The sequence below is a fragment of the Spea bombifrons genome, chromosome 5 (assembly GCF_027358695.1).
Source record: "Spea bombifrons isolate aSpeBom1 chromosome 5, aSpeBom1.2.pri, whole genome shotgun sequence".
In the NCBI taxonomy this organism is placed as follows: Eukaryota; Metazoa; Chordata; class Amphibia; order Anura; family Pelobatidae; genus Spea; species Spea bombifrons.
This window is the reverse complement of record NC_071091.1, coordinates 32,298,051-32,315,356: the sequence shown is the minus strand read 5'-3', so window position 1 is coordinate 32,315,356 and position 17,306 is coordinate 32,298,051. Positions and strand designations below refer to the sequence as shown.

At 35.2% G+C, this 17,306-nt stretch overlaps 1 protein-coding gene across 1 annotated transcript in view; it reads right to left on the bottom strand.

Annotated features, from left to right (window-relative positions):
* SUGCT (succinyl-CoA:glutarate-CoA transferase) overlaps window positions 1-17,306 on the bottom strand; it is a 247,269-nt gene that overhangs the window by 171,657 nt on the left and 58,306 nt on the right. Inside the window, exons 10-12 of the mRNA XM_053466256.1 lie at window positions 13,966-14,037; window positions 7,253-7,350; window positions 990-1,092 (exon numbers count right to left, since the gene is read on the bottom strand). Coding sequence (XP_053322231.1) covers window positions 990-1,092; window positions 7,253-7,350; window positions 13,966-14,037 — 273 coding nt within the window. The remainder of the gene's footprint in view (window positions 1-989; window positions 1,093-7,252; window positions 7,351-13,965; window positions 14,038-17,306) is intronic.

The window sequence follows — 17,306 nt, the reverse complement described above, 5'->3', positions numbered from 1 at the left end:
TGAACATATTCTTATGAAATAATAATTATTGTTTCTGAAATGATGTTACTTTGAGATTTGAAATTCTGATTCACCATATGTTTCTGCCCTCTTTAGAATATATTCCCTTTCTACTATAATCATGACCTGAGGCTCCCCTCATTCCTTACTCTCTATTCATGTTCTTGGCCTGTTCCATATCACTACAACTCACTTCCACATAACATCTAGCCCCATCTTAATATCCACTGGTAATATCAAAACTGATCTTATCAAATAAGCATTTCAATTGTTTCACTATTGTTCATTTTTCCTCCACTAATACCAGTTGTCTAGCGGGCAATGCATTGTGGCCTAGGTTGACTAAGGGTAGCAGGTCTACGAGACCACGGCCCCGCTGCATCACACTTGGGGCATATCACCTTATAAGCTTCCCCAGTGTGCCCTGCTGAGTAAGCCATTTACAAGGAAGATCTTTGATTCCCCCAACAGGTCCATTTACTCAGTAGTAGACTCCCAGACACCACTTGTACTTATGTACTTAATAAATGGATGATGTCACATAAGGCAAACCATACAATGAAAAAGGTCCATTTTTGAAGATTAAAAGCCCCAAATAAATCACTGGTCTCATATACACTAGCTGAGCACTTAAGCTGTAAAGTTGTTGAAATTCTTCCACATCTTGAAACAACACATTCAAATAAAAATAAATTGTGTCATATTAAACAAATAGAAGAACGATTATTAACATCACACAATATCTAAGGGGAAGTATATATATATATATATATATATACACATACAATATAATATTCCATAATATTCCATATTATATACAATTATACAAAAATCAAATTCTATCACAATATCTGAAAATTTGCAATGATTCAACTGAAAAAAATAGAAATGAACATACAATTTTTTTTATTATTTTTCAACCAACTGGTATAAAGGGATCACAAAAAAATAATAATATATAATGCAAAAACCCATAAAGATTAACTAACCTGGGGTTCAGAGAAGACTTCTTTTATACTATTGATTGGGCCATAAGGAATACCACTGCCTTCAAAAAGCTTTAGCCATTCACTGGTGCTTTTTTCTGAGAACCTGGAAACAAACAAAAGATTGTGGCTTGAACTCCTTCTTTAAAAAAAAAATCCAAAGGATATAAAGCACTACCACGCTGGTTTATTCCCAAGCAGCCAATATTATAACAAAAATGTTCAGCGGAAATGTGAAAGTTAAACCCTCAGGCAAATAACATGGTTAAAGAGCCTTGTAATTCTATCTGATAGTCTTAATACAAGACGCAAACCAAAATTATCAGCAATTTCATATATGGTCAGTAGATTTCCTCAAGGCCTTTTGTACTCTAATGATCATCACATTTGTAAAACAAAAGCATTAACATTCTACTGGAAAGGGGAAAAAATGAAATATAGAGCTGCTCGCGTTTTGATCTGAAAAATCTGATATGAAACAGTCCTGACTTTTTCCTGCCTATCATATGTGAAACATATGTCGGAAATAGCAACCGCAACTGTTAGATAGCTAAGCGATGTTCACATTTATTAGCAACATAATTTTGAAACATGGATTACAGGGTCACTGGGCCATGGACCACAATGCACTCTACACATCCTGTATTCGGGCAAATTTATATTTGCAACCCGGTGAAAGCTGTGATCACAGAACATTTGTTACAGAAAAAAGTCATCTGTTAAAAGTTGCTTTCCCAGTCAGCAATACGACTGGTGTATGCGCACAGGCAGCTGATGTGACCTTTTGATAGGGGTAAGCAGGAAATAAAGTTGTATGATTAGGGTCTTTGAGACGCGGTGCTGAGCCAAAACCCTGTTATATAATCCTTTTTTACTTTTTGTGCTAGTACTAACTGTTTAATCTGAAGGAGGTTAAGTCTGTTGACAGGTCATCTGCAAAATGTCATTATATTGCTCAAAAAGCGCTAGGCTGGATTATCCGATGTTTCAGTTATTTGGCAACACTTTGTTTGGGTATGGTGATTTAAGAAGAAAAAAAAAAGTAACAGGTATTGTGGGCTTTATCTTTCAAGGAAATCTAGGTGCTTATTGAATAAAAAAAGTTGTCCTTAGATATAAATTAAAGTAGTAAAGTTAGTAGAAAGCCATTCTTTCGTGATTAGGACAGAATACCATTTGTCAGAGACATTTTATTTTCCTAAGGTATTGTATCATGTAGAAATGATTTGTCATAAACCCCTCATCTCAGCCTGTATGTGTAAGGTTTGCCTATCCTTTTTCTGATGAATTATCTAATAATTAAAGGGGCAGTGATGTCTATCTTTTTATATTAAGGTAGAAATCAGGGCATGTTTGCATCGTTGATCTTTGTCTTTAGGGTTACATTGCCCAGGCACTCAACTGTAATCTAACAATAGATCAGCTAGCAGCATCCATGGAGTTTAATTTTATTTTTGTTACTTACAGTGGTAAGTGGTAGCGACACTAGTCTTACAGGCAGGGATCGGACCTTTTTTCTTTTAATCAGTGACAATTAAAACCATATGAGAAAGTGAGATATTAGCTCAGCAACCCTTTATACACAATTTAGTAATTGTTTTTGAGCAATCATGGGAGGGGAGGTTACTTATATGATACGTAGTTAGCCTCTTTAGCTCCACTTGGATAACCATGTAGCATATACACTACTGTTTCAAAGTTTAGGGTCACATAAAATGTTCCTTGTTTTTTAAAGGAAAGCAAATTTTGTCCATTAAAATAACATCAAATGGATCAGAAATACAGTGTAGATGTTGTTAATGTTGTAAATGACTATTGTAGCTGGAAACTGATGATTTTAATGGAACATCTTCTGCCTACGAAGCCCTTTATCACTTGCATCACTCCTGTGTTCCAATGGCACGTTGTGCTAGCGAATCCAAGTTTAAGTTTAAAAGACTAATTTATCATTAGAAAAACCTTTCACGATTAAGTTAGCACAGCTAGCAATGTCCTTGTTTTCCATGAAAGCAGCTAAGTGACCCCAAATGTTTGAACAGTAGTGTAGATGCTTGGCACTCAAGGGGTTAGTGAAAATTACTAATAGCAACATAATCATATTAAGTATCTTTAAGTGGACTGGAGGTTTTTAGTCTAATGCATATATCATCAAATACATATATACAAATGCTGTATATACTTTTCATTGACAACATCTGTTTCAGTACAGCATGACGTTATGGTTTTTACTAGTGCCCTCCATGTTGCCTATTCCAAATATTTTGGACCTCTGCCTTTAATAGTAAATATATTTAAATAGTTTGTTTTTCTCATTGTGTAACCCTGACAAATGTTTGTTTATGGAATGATGCAGTCGACACAGACCATCAGTAAACGTCTTTGATTGAATCCCCCTTGTGTGTTGTCAGTCATCATACGCTGTGGGTTTTGTGTATTTGGACTTGCGATATGCATGCCATGTTTTGTTTTAATGATCACTGCACTTTTCCGCGTGTGACATAAGCCCAAAAATCACAAAAACACTAGAAGGACCAAAATTGTACTTGCACGCAATTTATGACATATAGGAAATTCTACAGTAATTTCATATCTCTTTTAAATGCATTGGATTCATCTAAGGATCAAAGCTGATGCGGACAGAGAGAAATTAGACCACAATATCACAAACAGTGTAGAATCTCAAGTTTTCAAGAGCTAAATTGGAGCAAGGGTCAATGTTTTTTCTGTTGTGGATTAACTACAATTCTAATGATTCTCCTTCAGATAACTGCAGAGGATCATGTGCATTGTGGTTAACCTCCTGATGAAGACGTACATGTTGCTTGCATATAATATAAAGAGCACAGTAATTACTGTGACAAGCCTTTATTTAAACAGTAATACAATATTCTGAAGCACTATATAGAAAAGTAGTTAAAATGCAATAAATGTCTTTCTATATGAGTGGGCAATAATAACAACCAAAAGGAGTTTAGCACATCCTTGTAAAAAGAGTTCAGTTCTTGTGGGAGATCCACAGGAGATAATGAATAATGCGGATGTGAGATTTCAGGTCAATGAATGGTGGTGTTACAAGGTTCCTATAGGGATAAGGGTCTCGGAAGGAGAACAATTCCAAATAGTGGATATAAATATAATTCAACCCATCTTCTATAAAGAATGGCTTGCAGGTACGTGAACACTTGTCTGCCATACCAGTCCACACGTGCACATATATGCTGTGGTTCCTGAATTAGGTCAGAAGGCAGGATAAATGACAAAGGTGTTTTATTGCAAAAAAAAGTGTGCAAGCATTGATCGTTTAGATGCTTGTCGCTAAAAGGGTACCCAACAAGCTGGTATTGGCATGAGTAGAGGACAAGGTACAAATGCAAGCCCCCATCCACAATTATCCTGGCCGATGGGCAAATTACACCTTAGTTGTTGGTGTTCAGATCAAATTAATTATCATGTACTATATACCTTGTATCATGTACTTTAAATTCAATTATTTAAACTCCAGGGATAAATTATGTCTACATCATTTATTTTTTTCTGAATTCTGCACTCCTCTCTAAGTTTTCACATTTGCCACTAACATTTAGCCATTTAGTTGGTGGTTAGATCCTTACGCTTTTCTCTCCTCTCTGACGCTACTAACTATACAGAGCTATAAGTAGGGCTGCTCCACTCTGGTGTCACATATCTTCTGGAGGTGGAAGGGAGCATGGGGCATTACTTCCAGGTGACTCAAGCGCTCCCCTCACTTTGCAGGGCGGTTACTGTATACCGGGACAATTTTTGGTCTACATTATTTCCATACTCCTCGTGACGCCTCCATCGCATTCCTATTTCTTTGTGTGAATTGTCTGATTATATAGTGTTTTCCAAAAAATCTGGTCAGGTAACCACAGCTTCAATGAAAATACATCAAAGGATATGGTTTATGCGTAACAAAGCTACCTAAAAATAATGTTAGGTAAAACAATGTTTTAAACAGACAATCCTGTAACACAAAAAAACATGGAAATGTAAACATAATATTTTAATATTATATAATACATGTGAAATAAGAATGATTTGTCTCCTGGAGGAAAAACAGAGATTCTTTATGTGGTCTATCCATGATGCCAAACAAAACTTCCATTCTTTTATTTAAAAAATATAAATTAACACAATGACATGTACTCATATTGCCAGAAGGTTTACAAGAAACAAAGACAGCTATTCTTGGCTCCCGTCTTAGTATGATGGATGCAAAAATACACAAAGTATCTTTACACATGCTATGTTAAAACAAAAATATATAAAGATTAAGGCTAACTTATAAAATAAGATAATAATTGTGCTATGTAAACGGATAACTTACTGAGGGAATAAACGAGAACGCTCCAAAATCAGGACTTTTCAGTCACAATGTCAATGAGTCAAGTCTATGTAAATATTATCCTCTCATGGTACGCTTAATGAATTTTCAAGGCGAGCACATACATCATTCCTGGAGTTACACTAGTGGTTTCCTTGAAGCTCTCACAAGCCAACCCAGAGCTGTATCAAACGTGCCTTCAGACTGTTCAGCATCCCCATGTAATCACAAGGGTGTATTTAAAGCTAGTGTTTGTGTATCTTTTAGTCTCATCCCGCAAGCACTATAAATGGCTTCATTTCTTTTTATGGAAAAGAAAATATATGTCATGATGGTTATTTTTTTTTTTTTTACTTTATTTTTTTTACATTGTCGCTGTAACTAATATCTGTTTTATGCAGAGGGAGAGGAGATTAAATACCTTTAAGTACACTTAGTCAGGGATGGAACATCTTTGCATTCCATGATTACCAATGGACACATTCATCATTCTATCTTGAAACAAAAGCCCTTGACCTAAATTTAAAGTCAAACGGCTTCCTCGATCTGTAGAGAAAGCATTAAGTACATTCTTTTTTTTTTATTCTTATTTCCTTTATTGACGTAATTAAAATTTGTATCTTGCTTTACCACAAGGTCCATATGATACACTGTATTTTTCACAATTTAGCACACACTTTTTATGACATATAAGTTCCATAAAAATTGCCCTATCTTGTACTCTGAATAGGGCCTAGGCAGGTGCCAGTCCCACACATGAATTCACGGACTAACATGCAAAATGTCTTTTTGTATATTTAGTAAACAATTAATTTAGGGATTGTTAAAAAAAGAAGTTCAACTGATATTTGTGTATGCAATTGGTATGATGGGAATGTGCATGGTTACCGTCCTTATTTCTATGTCTTATTATTGTGCAGGGTACAATTTCCAACTTGGTGGGACTCCACTATGTATATTTTTGCTTTGAGATGTTGTGTGTACCTCCCCTTTGCTACCAATATGTTTTGGTTCATATTCCCGTTTCAATTAAGTTTGAATTATAAGTATCTTTAAATAATGACAAAACAAGGTTTCCATGAGGACCAAGATTTGGGTAACACTCAGCGAGTCACACAGAATTATCACCATGAGTGTATATTGGCCATATTCCAAGAATCTCAGGGTCGCCTCATTTAGAATGTTCCTAGTTATCCGTATTTCTATTAAATACCCACATTTCAGTATATCTCAAAACTTTAATAGTAACCCTCATTGTTATTAATTCAGCGCTCATGCTGGTGTGAATATTATGGTACTGGTCAAAGAGAACAGAGATGTCTAGATATCGTTTAATGGAAGTAATATATTTATTATCATAAAAATGGTTAGGCCTTAGAGGTTCAATGGTTACATCATCAAAACGTATTTCACTTTATAACTTTTTCTATGCTGACCCATTAAAAGGTGTCACAGAGATGTAAATTTCCATCTCTCATTTCCCCATGTATATCAGTAAGCACAACCTATGCTGATAGTAAGATTGAGCTTCACTTGGCCATAACTTCATGCAATCGTCTTCATATAGCAAGAGAACACAATAATTTCAAAGAAAACACTGTGCCATCTTCAGCTAACTGAAGCAGGTGACACATCCTCTGTTCTATTGTTGTGCCTTAAATCATTTGAACAAAGGGTTTTCCAAGGTTAAAACTGCTCCCCCAGAAAACTCCAGGAAGTACAATGATTCCTTTCCCATTAGCAAATCTAGGCAGCAAGCTCATATTTCTCTCTATACTCTATAATGTAGCTCATGTCATGTGTTATGTGTACTGTACATATCCTTGATCCACATCACCCTCTAGTAAAGCAAACTTGGAAGGATAAATATATATATATACATATACTGAATATCAAGATATTACAATCATATTGGACCTACTTCACAGTTAATATGGAAAGGAGCTCTCTCCTGTGTTGGACTCTCAGTTCGTTGGTTGTAAACCTGGCATCGCAAACTAGTTCAGGTAACCCCAAGACCTGCACAAATTAAACATATAGTGTTACAAACAAGAAAACATTAGAAAAATAACACAATATACATCTATATATGAATTGACCATCTCAGCACAGTGTGTGGGCATTTATATATAAACGTACAGAGCTGTTTATTCTATATGTACATAACACCAATACTAGTACATAACACAATGTGCTAGGACTTCCAGGCATATACTTTATATATATAGACATACATGCACATACATTTTCTGTCCCTTTTATGGAACCAAAAAATATTCCTATACAAACTGTTCAAAACTCACTGTGTAATATAAACTGCTATGGTTATTTAGAGAGTTTTAAACTGCTGAGTAAACTGCTAAAATTAGGGAAATTGATGTTACTCAACTAATCATCCTAATTATCCTCACCTGTTGTCTCTGTTAGTCAATTTGTTATGTTACATACTACTTGTTATGTCCTGTCTACCCATTGTACAGCACTACGGAATTTGATGGTGCTATATAGAACAATCAATAATAATAATAATCAAGTATTTATAGTTATACATTTATAGTTATTCATTTCTAATTCATAGGTCCAAAACCTGTCTTGTTTATTTTCATGGTACATCAATGTTACCCCTTTTGTGTTTTTAACAGCTGAGGTTTTTGACAGCTGTATATCCTGGATCTATCAATTGCTGGAAAATATATTTCTCAGCGAATTCCTCTAAATATTTTGTCCCACACCATGTTCTAAAAATAGGTCTGGAAGGGAAACATTAACGCATCTGTACCCATTTATATAGCTTTTTCCCTAAAACATGCAGTTCGAGGTATTTCAGCCCTCACTTATCTAACAATGCCCCAGTGTTCTGCCTTTTAGCTGTGACCAGGCATTTGCTCTTCGAATGCACTAGTGCGTTCTGACACATCTGGTCATGACAACCCTGTCCCTACCCAAGACGATGAGGTTTTTCAAAATGCTGGTCATGTCAAGTACAAATGTCACAAATATGCAAAAAATCATAGTTTAGACATCATGATTTCAATTAAAGTTTGATGGCCTAATCATCATTACTGTGATTTGTAAGTTGGTGGTATAGTCCTGCTGTCTGAACACTATATAACTCAACTGAATTCTTAGATTCTACATCTGGACACATTCTTTACTATCATGTAATAGTAGCGGTCAGTATAAAGTAGCATAGTTCTGTCTAACATTTCTTAAATCGTCTAACTGGTCCGACCACTTCACTGGACATTTATTATATCTGTTCCAGACCAGCAGCATACACATTCTAAAATAAATTCACTCAGACCTGTAACAAGTTACAAAGCAGGGCACATTTAGGCTTATCTGATTTAAACAATATGGAATTAATCGGTTTGTTTTAAATTTAATTTCTATCTATAGGCAATGGAAGCATCTGGGGAAAAAATGATTTCAGTTCATACAGTCATGGCCATTGATTAGACAGCGATCACAAGAGCAGACAATGTTTTCTTCATTGTTTACCTCTCTCCCATCAAAAGAGTTTCAGCTGTTTACTGGCATCACAGGTTTTATGGCTGAATTTGGTTATTGAAGAGCACCTGTGCCCCTAGTGTTTTTACACATGCCAACTGTTGGTATGGACACCTGAGTGGCAGTGAAGGTTGCTGATATTAGCAAAGGTTAGGGAATTAGGCTCCCTGTATCGTCTTTCTGATAGAACGGCACAAGACAGACAGGAGGTATTGTCTTCGATATATACTTAATAAGTAAAAAATAGGCATGAGTTTTCATTTAAACATCATACACTCCAACATTGATTCCTTCTGTGTTCCTCTCTCTGCGGTCAATGCACTGACTAGTGAGCTAGGAACTTTGTGTTATGGCTGAGTGTCCAAAATAATTTGTGGGGCGCTTTACTACTGAGCCAATTGGTTGGACCTGCCACATATGCTTGATATTTTATCCTTACATCTGGATGTATCTTGGTTGGATATATCTTGGTTTGGAGACTGGCTTCACTGTCAAAACACACAAAATTTAACACACCTGCTCCCCATTCACACCTGAGACCTTGTAACACTAACGAGTCACATGACACTAGGGAGGGGAGAAGGCTAATTGGGCCCAATTTGGACATTTCCACTTTGGGGTGTACTCACTTTTGTTGCCAAGGTTCAGACATTAATGGCTGTGTGTTGAGTTCTATTTGAGGGGGCAGCAAATGTACACTGTTATACTGTGTCATTTGAGTGTCATTTCTTCAGTGTTATCACATGAAAAGATATAATAAAATATTTACAAAAATGTGAGGGGTGTACTCACTTTTGTGAGATACTGTACATATATTATTTGAACATCACAGTTAAAACCAACAATGCATTACTTTGTGTAAGTATTTATTACACGGTAGCAGCAAAAAATCAAAACTACAGCATAATAAAAGCTACAACAAAAAACAACGACATGATAATTAAAACAAAAAAGCCAATATTCCAGAATCATGGTTTTTACATGCTTGAGCTGCAATTTTCTTCAACAATTCATCAATGTAATAATTCTATTTTTGTTGTTAAGCACATTATAATAATTGATAAGATATTTATGTATATTCTTTTCATAAGTAACACACTTTTTCATGTATCTGTTTGTATAACTGATAATGCATCTTTGTTTGTTTCAACTTGTTGAGATGTGCTTTACATCAGTTTTACTACGCTTTTTATATTTGTACTTTTTAAGATTTATGGTCTATTATAAATCAATGAGGCGATTATTGCTCTGTTATTTAAAACTGAACTTGTAACACATCTTTTTTCAGTATGAAGCAATACGAAGCAATGGTGACATCATGTGGTGGTAATGTAAAGGGGTACTTTACATTAAATGATCTCATGGAATGGAGCATTTCAAACTACCACAGTTCAATTGCTTCCTTAATTTTAGGACTTGAATCTGATTTCCAAATAATTATTAACTCAAATAAGTTAAATGTAATGCCTTTTGTAAAATATTATAAATAATACAAAATAAGTAAAACAAAATAATGAAGTACTAGAGCAAAAAAAATGTCAAAAAGGGGTGAAACTGAAAATAATTAATATGATATTCTCTAGGACAAATTTATGGAGCCCAAACAATGGAAGTAAGAAATAGGAAAGGTAACTTTATATATATATATATATATATATAGGCAACCCTAGATACGCAAGATCTTCTGTAGACATTGTTGCTCTCAGAGCTATAGCATACATTGGTCCAATAGCATATGTTCCTATTTAACCTGGATTGTATATGGTGTGTGTTTTTACATATAAGGCTTATGCTGTTCCATGAATTTTGAAGCATGTTACAACTAAATGTAAAACATTATTTCAAAGAACAATCCTTGACGACAAATAATTCCTTGTCATACTGAATTTTCTTAAAGATAACAGGGTCAGGTGTGAGATGCCACAGCCTTTGGTAGACATCAGAGAGAGCTTGTAAATCTATAGATCTTGTTACATAGCAGTAGAGAGAGAGAGTCAGGGGTACACTGTACTGCTAGACAATACTGAGATTTGAACCCTTGCTGCAGTTGACTTATTCATTAAATTCTAATTTTGCACACGTTCATATTCCCATGTGTTCCTGCTCCTCTCTCTGAAGTTCCACTTGACAATTGTTTCTTTCATGTCTTTGATGTTATGGTTGGTGCAGTAGGAGTCTTCTCCCACAGGTGTATCTGTTTTACTTCCTAGTTGGTGGCATGTAAACACATATTCAAGCTTTCTACTAGCATCTGTCCGGTTTCTCAGTGTTCTGTGCATGATATAAGTTTGATGAAGCAAAAAAGCTATGTAAGCCCATCAGATGTAAAAATAGCATATATAATACCTTACTTATTGAAATGATTTTCATGTTTATTCTTCCAGACACAAAGAATGTGTAAAATCAATATTTGTCTAATAAATAAGCATTATTATTATTAGGCTTTGTATTTTATAGATAGGTACAATCCAAACGATCTAAATCTGGACTGGGGATTTGAATGTTATATAGCATAACTGGGAAGTTAAAGTGTAAATTAATTACATGACCTATGTTAATTTCCCTGCTACAATCTCTTTTATCTCAATTTTTTACAGTGCTGGTGAAGAAGTTTTACATAGATGTCAATGATTTGATTGTAGACATGTGCACAGAAAGTGGATCTAAAAATAATACATCTAAAAATGATATCTGCATCTGAAAATCAGCAAAATTCAATTTTTATGTAAAAGCTATGGTACTTTTATGTAGATAGCAATTAAAATGTAAAAAACAGTATACGTTTTGTTTGTTTTTTTAAATATAGTGCCTTAATGAAATGTAATTGCCATAAATGTATGTTATCAGACCATGCTGACAGCTTGATTGGCTTTACTAGGCATATTGACTTTTCACACAATTGTAACAGGTAAACAAATTGATTTAGTAAATGTCTAGTGGCTCTTCTTCAATCCTGTGTACAGACCTACGCTTTCTGTTACATGGTAAAGCGTAGCTAGTCATAAAACTCGCTGAAATTTGCCCATCACGTCTGTGTATTTTATTTTTGACAGCTCATGTCACCAATTGTAGGCTGCTTCTTTTTCTTCTTTGCTGCTATCGTACCAATATAAAACGAATAAACTTTAAGTGACTTGAAGAATTCTTATCCATATACCTGAAAATGGTTGGCATGGATGGATAGATTATAAATTAAAAACCTCAACAGGGCCAGCTTGGGTTCTAGGAATACTTTAAGCGCTGATCTTAACTTACACTTGATGCAATGTCTTAATTTTCTTGGATTTTATTCCATTTTTTAAAAATAATTTTCTAGTGAAACGCTATACAAACAATAATGTAATTCATTTTCAAAAACATTAAAATACATACATGGGTGTAACCATTTCAGTCTGCTGTAAAATGTTTCTTTACACTGAATACAGTATACTATGTTCTGGAATTTACGAGGCATTGTCTATTTAGAGAACCAACAATACACAGTTGTTCCAAAAAATGTCAAACTTTTGATACATGCAAACAGAAAATGCTGCTGTTTAGTTTAATCATGTTTTTTTCCATACATAAACCAGGTAGTCGCCAGAATAAAACTGTGACGCCTCTATGTCCATCAATCTGTATTCCCAATGCTTGTTACTAAACAGTTGCTATAGCAAAAGGCAATCAGTAACTAAAAAACAAAATCTAGATTTTGTGTATATTGCTATTTAAAAAAAAATACAAAATTAGCTCTCTTTTATTCAGCAAGAATCAGGAACCTTTTCTTCTCCAAGATCAAACATTTGAGACTGCGTAGTACATTCAACACGTCTGTTACCACTTAGGGCATACGTCTTTGTAAAGCAATGTAAATAAGTTCACAGGCAACAATTGGTGTGTGTTTAGTATTCGCACCACCGGTCCTCTGTGTGAAACCTATGCTTTGATCATCGTTGAAAGGCTTGAATTAATTCTGTACACACTTAGTTAACATCCAATTCACACTAATAAGGGCATCTGAACTTGATTCTAATAATAAGCCCTTATATAATGTGTTTGGGTTGGGCTAGTATGTATAAGCGCGCCGGCTGTATGGGGCTCACAACCGTTTTTCTGAGTCCCCAACATGCCTTGAGAGTTTTACAGGCTTCAGTTTATTAGCATAATTGCTTCGGTTAATTCACATACCTCCCAAGTGTTTCATTTTTAAAGGGGCAGGATCACCCCAAAAATGCATCTGTCTTCTTACCCCTGGTGTTCCTCTTTTTGAGGAGATTTACATGTTTGAGGGTATGAGTGGCAATAAAACTAATATCGTTCAGATTGTAGGAAACTTGCTTCTAAATGTGCTCATGTAACACTGTTTTACAATTGCATTTCTAACGTTCAAATTTGTAAATTACCAAAATGATGTGTGCCTTTTGTGTGTCAATCAGTGTAATTGTTTTGGAGATATTAAGTTTGGCCTCAAGCTAAAATTGGCGGCAACCGTTGTCAAGGCCAGCATTATCTTATCAATTTCCTGTCATGGAGCTCTCAAATTTCTCCTCACTTCATTCTTATAAAGGCTGCCTGAACCAATCAGCGGCAATCAGCAACTTAACAATATGAGGAGAGATAATCATGCAGGTCATGACAACAGGAAGTTACGGTACCTTTCCCAATTGTATATACATATTAGGTGGCTTTCTTACATATATATATATACTGAAAAAATGAACAAAAAACACATACAAATGTTAAGTTTCTCTGAAAATGTTGTTTTAAATAAAGTTGCATATACACACATACATATTATACCCCAAATTATAGTTTTCTGCTTGGAAAAACATATTTTTCCTTCTTTTAAATAAAGCAAAAATACACACACCCATTTATAGACAGCTGACTAGTTATTTTAGCTCAAACTGTACACATGAATTAGGGTTATAGATCCTGGTGTGTGTCAGCTGGGTCATGCATAGGGCTCAGTTACAAAGCATCGCTCAGTGCTGCCAAAGAAAATAATAATTAACCCATTATCAAGTGGTCATTCCTATCAGCCTTGTTTTTACAACTTAGAATATTTAAAAGGTGACTTGTAAAAGAAATATGTCATGGTGATCATTATGGGGAACACTTGCATTACGTCATCATTCTGCTTACCTTGCAAACAGTAGAGAACTGTTGATCGTTGCCTGCCCCAATTACAAGGTAACCGTCCTTTGATTTAAATGACTGAAAGAAAATAAACATAGGTTACTATCAACAAATCATTCAAAATATACAGAAGAAATGTTTGCTTTGCAGCTTACATTTTAATCATTACATATACACAGAATCATGTAGCTGGAGTATTATTTAAACATCATGTTGACATTGCTCATAACAAACTTCGGGTTCCACAAGCTATTACCTCAAGCTTCACTGTACTGACCCCTGAAAAGGCGCTTGTCTGTTTGAATGGGTCAACACATACACGGCTGGAGTGGGATCAAATAGGCCCCAGCATTTAAAGAACACCAGCCTACTAGACTTTCACCCTACACACCATTTTACCCGCCTATACCTAAACAGGTATGAATTTAACAAGGAGCATTAAAAAGAAATCAGCAATACTAAGATCCCACCCATTTACCAATAGGTAAGAAGGCATCCTCAAAAAGGTACGTTCACTGAAGGTTTCCATATCAGACAGAATGAAAAAGAGAAATTGATAATCGGAGGGCTGGTCTGCTGGTCTTTTCACAAAGGTTAATTTACAGTAACATTAATAAGGCCACCTAGACTGAGTTGGCTGATGCTGCAACTTGTCTATTTGCTTAAGCGAACTTGATTCTCAGGTGAACCATGGTTCAACTCAACTTGAATTCTAATTCACAGTAAATCCCAACGAAAAGCATAGTTGAGTTCGTTATTGAATAAATCATGACACGGTGTAATATGTCATGTGTTGTTGTTTATCTGAGGTTGTACTGACCTAATTTTTAGACCTGCTAAGGAACAGATGATTGTTATTATAGAGAGGGTACTTTGTTTTTCACACAACTGCATATATAACTAACAACAAATGCAGTGCCTATACTATCCTGTCCAGCGGTGACTTTTTCTCGTAGATTATTGTATGTGTTTTGTGGTGTTTTTCTTTTATTAGCAATCAATGCAACTTGCCTACCAGTGTACAGGTCACATTCTCAGACCATCATCAAAAAAGGCCTAAGCCACCCACTTGAACATAGTCACTCCTGTAGACCTTTGCTTCAAAGACTGTGAAAACCATGATATAGATATGAACATCACAGGTATGAAAACATGTTTGATGTCTTCTGCACTCCTTTGACAACCCAGCTGTTTTCAACACCTGATCAGTCAAACGCTAAACAGGATTATCCATTTCTGTCCCCTTGTGACATTACCAGTTTGAACCCCTAACAATGTAACATGTAACATACAAGATACACAGATAACATGTTGAGTTTAGCATATGAGTCAAGACACACAGAGAACTGAATTAGAGTATATTTGAGCAAAGTATATTTAACTCTCTCCCATATATCTGTTGCATCTGTGAAATACAATAAACTGAGAGAAGAGAAGTACTTCTGAAAAGTCTTAAAATTATTCACATGCATATTTATTCTGGAATAGTCCCTTTTATCCATACGTAGTAGTAAGTTCTCCATTTCTTGTGGTTTCTGTTATGTGTGGGAAATGGGTCATTCCTAATGGCGTTGTAAATTTAAAAAGCCCGAAAAGGATTATGTCATTACTGCCAAACTGAGCTGTATCATGATAAATGCAAAAAGCCTTTTGCTTAGCAAGTCACTTTACATACAAAATTCTTCTTTGATGGCTATTTAAGGTTGCTTTTTTTTTTTTTTTTCTTTTTCAGTACTGCTGATAAAGCAGAACTATCATTAGAAACACATTTATCATTCAACCTGAATGTATAGGCTATGATTTCATCCCATTATTTGACGATGCTCAAACGAAACACATGTTACTGCAAGGGTCCTTTCTGGTCACAATATGATATTCAAACAATACAAAGTAAAACCCACCAAGAGCTTAAAATAATTTTGTTTAAAAAGTTGCTTGAATGCTTGAAAAATTCCAAAACATTATCCAAATACAATCTGGTCTGGATATTAATGAATTATACTAAATGTATAGCATCCTCTGTGGGGCAGCTGTGTTAATGAAACTATATATGACAGGACATCTATGTAGGTAGTGAATTAAATATTTATTGTTCCTGTCCTTACTATGCATCTTCCTCAGCTAAGTATGTTAAATATAATAATATAACGTATAACTGTTCAATAAATGCCAATCTCCATACTGCTGAATAAAAGGAGGAAACAGCAATAGCAACACCAAAATAACAAAAATGCTAACAAAAATGCTAATTTTCAAGGACGGCAAACCCTAAATGGAAAAAACATATTATATGTTTATGACGATCAACTGATCAGTAAGAATTTTCTAGATACCACAGAGAACAAGCAGCGGGCAGTGATCAACCGTATTATGGTTTTATTTTGGTATATTATGGATTCAGGTTTCACAGAAAAGATTACAATTGTCAGTACAACAGTGGTCTGGTCAAATTAAAACATAAATGAGAATGGAAGGGAATGGTGATCTGGAAGACAAGACTGGTCATAGGTCATGAAATCTTGATGAGGTAACTCCTAAGCGTTGACACAAATTGTCCTGCGAGATCTTTCATCGGCATGGAAAAGATGACATCTCTCAGCGTCAAAATTCAGTAAACGTCAATTGCTCTTCCCACGCTCTAATTACTTTGCCTTCTTCTTTCTTCACTTGCATTTCTACAGGTCATGACGTTTACAGCAGAACTTTGTAAGCAGTGTTAATTCATAAAACATTGCCCAGCAAAGCATAGTAAATATGGTCATTCAATTAATAGGCTTGAAGAAAACCCTCCATACAAGGTGTAATCCGGAACATCACTGATTGATAAATGCTTATTCACTCAACATCAGAGCAAGCTACTGCTTATAAGATCCTCTGGAGTCTGGGCTGGCAAGCTGCAAACCCCTGTTTCACCGATTCACTAATTGTTTCATTTAACCTACTACTTATCCAGTTTGAGAGGTAAAGATTAAAGAAAAGCACTTTGGGTGAAAAAAAAGATATAAATCAAATGTTTGCAAAGAAATACTTAAATCTTAAAGATAAAAGGATTTTCAGGGGCCCTCTTTCAAGAAAACCTATAGGAAGAATTATGAAAAGAAACGGATGGCAGGTAAAAAGAGTGTATTAAAACTGATTACTGATGTTTCATTTGGTTGGTAAATATGATGTTCGGCCAAGGAGACCTGACTACTGACCCGTTCCCATTTCCCATTAAGACTGACTTCCTAAAGATCCTAAGAGTCTGGTTCTGCAGAGACGGTGTGACCCTGAAAAGCTGGGAGGAGAGGCTAAAGTAAAGCTGAAATTTGGACTGTGTAGCCTCAGAGATCTCATACAGAAGGGTA